This window comes from Toxorhynchites rutilus, chromosome 1 (assembly GCF_029784135.1).
Source record: "Toxorhynchites rutilus septentrionalis strain SRP chromosome 1, ASM2978413v1, whole genome shotgun sequence".
NCBI classification, from domain to species: domain Eukaryota; kingdom Metazoa; phylum Arthropoda; class Insecta; order Diptera; family Culicidae; genus Toxorhynchites; species Toxorhynchites rutilus.
In genome coordinates, this window is record NC_073744.1 from 152,362,817 (window position 1) to 152,370,830 (window position 8,014).

Here is an 8,014-nt window from a genome sequence, read left to right on the forward strand (position 1 = left end):
TAGTGGCACCAGAGCGTACCACAGGAAGGATGTGGAAGCTTAATTTAGGGGTGTTTCTTGTTTTGAAATGAGAATGATGCAAACAAACAAACCAAAACGTGATCGTTATTTTGAATGGCATGCGAATGCCTTTTTGGATTGTTTGTCTCTGTGTTTCCAGTGCTATATCTTTGGTTTTTATTTCGGAACAACCAGTGACCCATAACAAGTTCCCGAGTGGTTTCGTTTCGTCGTGTGGTCAGCGCAAAGGTTGGTGATCCGCGAAAACACAAAAACCGAAATTCAAGGTGACTAGCGACACAGATTTAATTGTGCAGAGACGCGGTTGGTGAGCAAACCGAACAAAAAACATGGTTTTGTGAAGTGGTTAAATTAATGCTGTATTTTACGCACAAGCGGATGATGGAAACAAGATTATAGCCATAAAAAGAAGGCGTTCAGGAAATTGCCACCGGCACCAGTTAGCGACAAAGTGATATTGAGCAAGGATACGAGCTGTCGGATGGATAGTGGTGAACAAGTGTCGATTGCTTATTTTTCTAGAGTGGAATGTGCATACTTTAGTCGACCTCCTTGGAGTTGGTTCGACAGACGAAAAAAGTGCGGTGATGAGTTTAGACTTGTTCTGGTTCTCGAAGGTAACCGGTTTCCAGTACTTCCTGAAACTGACCGTGAACGGTGGCTGCGAAAATTGTGAACTAAAGCGAAGCGAAATCCTTGAATAGATGGATATCATTGAGTGCTAATATTGATGAAGCATTAAAACATTATTTGCTTTTTTGCATGATAATGATATAATTTGGATGAAACGAGATCATTTTTTTGTGCGGAAATTGAGCCTGTTGTGAACGCAATGAGGATTATAAGTGGAATATAAATATACTAAATGGTTGTAGTATTTTTGTTGTATTTGTGATTTGTCGGATTAAAAAAATATGCACATGCTGAGAAAAAAAAGGCTAAATCAAAATTGCAGTGTTAATAGACCCCAGTGTGTTTTTGTGTATGCTGCCAAAATTGCAAACGACTCTAGTTTCTATTGAACCCAAATCACTTAAGGAAAATTCTCAATACAGTGGTAGACATTCGTTTAGCCGCACCCAATTTTTCCTCAATATTTTTAAAAATAAGTCAATTCTTTGTACAGTTTTGCTCATAAAAGACGATTATTGTTTATTTTCATCGAATTCATTCTAAAAAAAAGTATAAATTCACTTTTTGTTTTCTAAGTAATTCAAATATGTGGAATCAGGGTGGACATTCGTTTAGCCGCATCCTAAAATTTCAATAAAAGAAAAATTGTGCGGCAAATTTCGAGTCCAATCGGTAGCTAATATTTAGTATGTCCACCTCCATTTCGGATCACTTTGAAAACTCGATTTGGCATCGAGTCAGACAGCTTTTAAAGTGTTGCCATATTGATTATAGCCCAACACTCCTGAATTACTGCCTTGAGACTGGAAATGTTGTCAAATTGTCATCCGTTTGCATAGAACATTTCGGCCAAGATTCTCCATAGCCAGGACCAGGTTGAAAAATTGTATAAAATAACTTGTGAGGACCCTATATTCGACGAATATTCATAGAAATAATTCAAAAGATTCTCACTAGATTAGTTATACAACATGTTACTTAATAAAGGTGGCAAATCTCAAGAGACATCTATTCACACTGAATCAAAAGTCCTATATGTCCAACAAGACTGAAGCTTCTTTGCTTCTTTCGGGAGTAAATCATATGAATTTCTGAAGAAAGCAGCGCAAGACAATCATTCGTCTCCTAGCCTCTGTGGAACCCAAGTATCTGAACTAGACTTTTTGCAAGGTGAAATTTTTCCAATTTTTCGGTAGCGATGGGCGATACTAACTGAAACCGGACTGCGAACTTAGTAGGTTTTCGAAGTTCTGGGTCCTTCAAAGGTGAACTATTCCCACGGAAATCAGGAGTAATTTAATTTAGCTCGTCTGCTGCACTCGATCTATTAGGCAAGCTTACAGGAGACAATTTGAGGTAAGCTAACATCACCGATGGGACTTGTCTTTGAGGGCGGGAGAGAGAGAGTGGGAGTATTGGAGCGTTGCAGTGGAGGCTTTCGGTTTTTTCGAAAAGGGCTTTGTAGGATGAATTGACCCGTCCCCGGAAGAAACTTCTTCCAGTGTAGGGTCGCGTTTGAATGCTTCCCCTGTTCATTTTTTCATACAAAATGGGAAGTCACCCGCCTTCAATATCGGATATCTCCATACACCGCATCCTCTGTCATTCTGTGAAACTATCTCTTCTCTTCTCTATCTATATCTATAAAAATGGATTGCTGTCTATCTGTCTGTCTGATTCTTATGGACTCGGAAACTACTGAATCGATCGACGTGAGAATTGGTATGTAGGGGTTTTTGGGGCCGGGGAGGGTCCTTATGATAGTTTGAGACCCCTCCCCCTCTCTAAGGGGGGGAGCTACCATACAAATGAAACACAAATTTCTGCATTACTTGAGAATTAATCGAGCAAATGAAACCAAATTTGGCAGGTGGAGGTTTAAAGTGCAATAGATGTTTTTTACGGTGGTTAGACACTCCACCCCCCCCCCCCTCTCTAGGGGGAGTTGCCATACAAATGAAACACAAACTTCTGCATAACTCGAGAACCGATCAAGCAAATGGAGCCAAATTTCGGATGTGAGGGTTCTTATGTACGAGAAATTTTAGTATGACACCCCTCCCTCCTTTGGGATGGAGCGGGGGTCCCATGAAACTAATACACATATTTCAACCAAACATGACAATTGAAAATTTTCGGAAAATTCGGAAAATTCAATTCGAATATGTTCTACAATTACATATTGACAAGCGAATATAGTCCATTTGATATTTGTGCTAACGAAATTGATCTTTGCTCGAAAATGGAAATGGATTTTAATTTGATAAAACGCACTCCCATATCGTCTTCTATCTATATAAATAAAAATGGATCGCCGAATGTGTTGATAAAAGTAAAATTCGAGAGAGGAATTTTCCGATTTAGGGCTGTATTTATTCTATCATATTTTCTGTATCAAACATTTATTCCATGTAACGGAGAAACATGTTATTTGCAAGTGGTTGAAACATCTTGAACGAGAATTGTGTCTGAAAATAATCTGATATTATAATGTCGAGTTTTGATAGAAGTACTAGGAATGTTGTAGTAAAAGGTAATTTTAAAGGGTAGATTAGAAGATCAATCAATGAACAAATCTGCGATTGGACCCATGAACTGCGCTTAGTAAGAAAATGTTGATGTGATAAAGAAAAATAAATTTTGTTCGTCCCGCACAGTTTGCCGGGTCAGCTAGTATATATATAAAAATCTCGTGTCACGATGTTCGTGATCGAACTCCTCCGAAACGGCTCGACCGACATTTATGAAATTATGCTAAAAAAAACTTGGTAGGTATGAGAATATGTCGTAAACTATATACGATATCACTAGGATTCCGATTACCGTATGTTTAATACCGATTAGGGTGGTCCTATGCAGGAAAAAAAAATGTTTCTGAATTTTTTTTTGTATTTTTTTCCCTAAATTTGGCATAAAACAACACGTAATCCTCAATTTTGCACTGCTATAATCTATATTAAATCGTGATTTTAATATCTTGGTAAAAATAATATCCAAACAATTGACCCATCGAATAAATTTATTCACGTTGTTAAATGACAGATTGCACTACATTCGCTTCTTAGAACATTTATCCACACGTGCACCAGTAACCTCAATTCGACTAAAACCGGGTGCATCGCCGGCAAAGTCAATAAAGTCACAATAAATTATTGAAATTTTTCATATCATGCATGCTCGGATTCAAACAAGCAATCATCAATTCTGATGGAACAACTGGAGCACACGTGTGTGGATGCGCATGTTGTTGAAGACATTGCATGGAATCATGGCGACTGGAAAAATTGTGATTCGAAGAAGTAAAAATAATCTGGAGTTCATCGTTGACACACATCTACTTCTTCAATGATACTAACGTTCCTAAAGTTCCTAACGTTCGCCGTCTGAACGTAGAATTACTTGCGAACGGTAGAGAGGGGTAGAGAGCGAACGACTGCTATTCCTACGATACAATCAACAGAAGCGGCGTGAGGAAGAATGCATTCTCTTGCGAGAGTCTATCATGAGCAATGCTGACACAGCCTTTGCTATTGCCATCACGTTTTAAATTAAGTATAGAGTTTTGGCCGAAATAAAAGAAGGTTTATAGAGAAATGATTGAGTTAGGGCCAGGACTATATCTCTATAGTGTGTACATCGAGTAAAGATTTCACCAAGTCACGATCGCAAGCGTATGCGGATGTCCAATATATCAACGAAGAAATACTGATAATGGCGGACAACCATTCACAAATATCAACAATGTAGACACTGACATTGAAAACCGTTGAGTAAAACCATATTCCATACCATAATACCTCGGCTGAGCGAAACATTCCATGCTCATATTAATGTTGGGCTCTGCAGATCGACGAAGAGCAATTAATACAATTGCAAGTCCGTAAATGAATGAATCAATATGGTTATTTTTTTCAAATTCAGATTACCAACATGAATACTCCTTAATTGAATGACAACGACGGAATAATTTGCTGCCAAATTGGTCGGTGCATCAGCTCCACTGAAGTTGTCTGGTGTATCTTCGATTTTTCAATTTATGAAGTTATAAATTTGGCTGTCTATCTTAAAAACGGCAAACATAATTTTTAACCAAACAATGTTTATGGCAGAACAACGTTTGCCGGGTCAGCTAGTAATTATAATATAATTTTAAGAATCTCAGAAAAACTTCCGGATTTCGAGGAACATGATACTCCATGAACTCCATTAAACACATCGTATTTTTATCTTGATCGCTCTATGTTATAATCTATGCATCACGAGCTAGTTATGCTAACTTTAGTAATATAAGAGTCGGAATTACCATCTTAACCATATTCGGTGTCGATTCGCGTTTGTGTTAACAGTCTATAAGTCTTTGTACAATATGGGGAATACAAGAAACTGTCAATACAGTTGAGAAAAATATCAGATAATAATGAGCGATTGACATGTGGTTCCCAAAACAATCCTGGATAGAATAACTTTCTGATAAACTTGATCATTCAAACGCATGACATTCAATTGGAACTTTTGTTCAACGTTCTCAAGATATTGTGATCTTCCCTTCTCAATTCCACAGATTAGGATGTTACCACTAATAGACACGCCGTGGAAGATCGCACTGGTGGTTTTCCTACTGGTGGCCACCTGCACGCAAGCCAACGTAGATCGTACCGTCTCCGAAGCATCACAAAAACCGGTAAGCTACTGAATTGACGATTTCGTGTGCGAATTTGTTTGAGATATTTATCACTCCACCACAAACATCGAGAGCTGAAGGGGTATTGATAACTCCTGTCCTAATTATGAATAAGAGTCATTACATACTTAGTTCCCAGAATGAGACCACAATTTCCCTCTCAGTCCTCGATATCGCCATGCACATTATGTATATCCAAATCGCTGAACAACCCAACGTAACGTGGAGAATCGGTACTAATATTTGCTCGTGTGTTGTGCTGTGTTTTTTCTCTTTCTCTCTTTCTCCTTCTCCTTTCGTTGTTTTCGTTCCTTTCCCTGCTACGCTATCCTCTGTCCAGCATGTTCGGCACACACGTGCGCTTGGCTTCTTCCAGAAGATCGCTACCATGGGCCGACTAATCTACCAGCAGTACAACGATACCACCTGGACGCTGAAGAACGTTTACGACGTCCTGAGCAACGAGTTCACCGATACGTTCACTACCACAACTCCCAATGTAAATAATGGGTATCACACGAGGTTCCCCATGATATGAAACCAAAAAAAACATGCGATAGTATCTAAAGGGACCTGACGAAAAATGTAACCTTCCTTGATCGTTAGAAGTTAGTTTGTCTCTTTTGATTGCAGCCCCTGACCTCCACCACAACACCCGGACCCACATCGAGTACTACGGCCAAGTACCGGATCTCCCGAGCCGAGTTGGGTCGAATCCTGAACCGAAACTATCGGGGACTTCAGAAACTGTTCCGGTTGGAGTGGAATGATGCGTGGAATGTAGGTCGTGCCCATTGCCGATCAGGCGCCACCATTAACGTATTTTTCCTCTTGTGTTTTCTTTCTCGCGGATTCACAGCAAACCAGATACAATGTTGACTTCTACAAACGAGAACTGCAGAATTCCGCCTTCCCACCAAGGAACGCTACCAACGTAACTACCACGGCTAGACCTTGAAGGGGCGGCGGTAGCTGTGGATCCGTTGACCCTGTTGTTCCCAGCGCAGGATGAGACTATTAGAAATGTTAAGGGGATTCCTCTGTGATAGCAACAACAAAAAAAAAAACAATTGTATATTGTCCTATATCATTTAAGGTGTCAAAATAGACGCGATAAGTTAAGGAACCAATTGCTCAGTTTACCGAAAAAGAATAACGATGAGTTTATTACCACAATTGACGAGATTAACGGCTTAAAAGTGTTAATCTTCTTGATGGACTCATCGTGTGTATATTGATTAGGGTAAGCGTATAATTCGTGAACAATGTGAGCTTTATGTGCTTCTGTGTGAATTTGTGTTTGTCTATAAGATGAGAGTGCCAATAAAATGAGTGAGTGGAAATACTTTCTTTTATATTTTGTCTATTCAATCAGATAACTTTTTAATATGAGAGGAGACTTTTAGGAGTTCTTGCAATCCCCAAAATTCATTCCTCCAAAAGGTATGCGTATAATTCATTCTTGTATCGTCTTTATTATTACGTCATAGAGATATCGATATCGGAAAACACATCCCAAATGTATTAAACATTTGTATTAGTTGATATTTTTTATAATTTGTACAAAATAAAAAGATTCATGCTCATGTTTAATACCTACAAATATCCAGACATCATACCAAATCAATTTCTAATATATCATTTAAGTTTTCGCTAGTACTATTTGTCAGATTTCATACTCAAGTATTAAAAAAAAATACTTTAGTTCCACATTTTTGGTGCGTACATAACATTTGGAACGGTATTTTTCATTAGGATCCGAAACATCACCGTGCTTGATCTTCAAATAAACGAATTTGAACGCAGACTAGTTGAAAAATAAGAAATAAGACTCGGTTCAGAAGACTCGAAAGTTACCATTCATCAGCAAGGCCAACAAAATTAGGCAGGTGGTGTCCAAGACAAGACCACATAATTAACGTAGGACTACGTAGTTATTGCATTCAATTCGTCTGTTTATCACTTTGGATATTATATTAGGAAGGAATGAAATGTAGTAATAGCTATTCAATAGAATTTTGCGGCGGTCCAGATGTTGTTATGATGTTATTACAACAACATTATCGTGACTTTCAGAAACAGATCTTGATAATCAGTCTCAGTCTCAATCTCAGCATATGGTGCAGGTTGATCGCTGTCTAGAGTGAAACAAAACAAAATTAACGTCACTGAATCAAATAATTTATACTAACCCTACATAAGCTGAACCAATGAACAAACATAAAGGTGAAATATCGGGTCCGAATAAGCTTGGATATAGCCTGTTTATTAGGATTACTACATAATGGAGAATATGATATGTATTCAATTTAAAAAAAAATTGGTTTCAGCTATCAAGCTAGAATATAGTTTGGCTGGTATATCATGAAAGAGTCCACTTCATACTTACTTATCTGCAGTAATTATGCCATAGATTTAAGTCAAGTTCCCAACTTGAAAACTTTTTTTGACGTAGGACTACGTCTCACATTAAGGGTGCCAAATCAAAAAGCAGGTGATGTTTTGATGAAATAAAGTTAACGATAATAACTATTTTTTCTGTGAACGGTTTTTATCGATTTGCATACCAATCGAATCGGAAATTTTCTAAGATTTGTTTGATATGCTATACATTATAATCCTATAGTCCGTATATGGTTTAAATTAATGAAAATTGGAAGCATTCCCATTTCCCCATAC

General features: G+C 38.0%; 1 protein-coding gene across 7 annotated transcripts in view; it reads left to right on the forward strand.

Moving 5' to 3' along the window:
- The window catches only part of LOC129768096 (uncharacterized), a 51,530-nt gene extending 44,852 nt beyond the window's left edge, over positions 1-6,678 (forward strand). For 2 of the 7 annotated variants that reach the window (XM_055769526.1, XM_055769535.1), the window contains exons 2-5: positions 5,216-5,335; positions 5,676-5,834; positions 5,969-6,115; positions 6,195-6,678. In XM_055769526.1, coding sequence (XP_055625501.1) covers positions 5,222-5,335; positions 5,676-5,834; positions 5,969-6,115; positions 6,195-6,293 — 519 coding nt within the window. In that variant the 5' untranslated portion in view covers positions 5,216-5,221 and the 3' untranslated portion in view covers positions 6,294-6,678. The other 5 variants (XM_055769544.1, XM_055769553.1, XM_055769560.1 and 2 more) reach the window with 5 other exon arrangements.
- Positions 6,679-8,014: the final 1,336 nt, after the last annotated feature.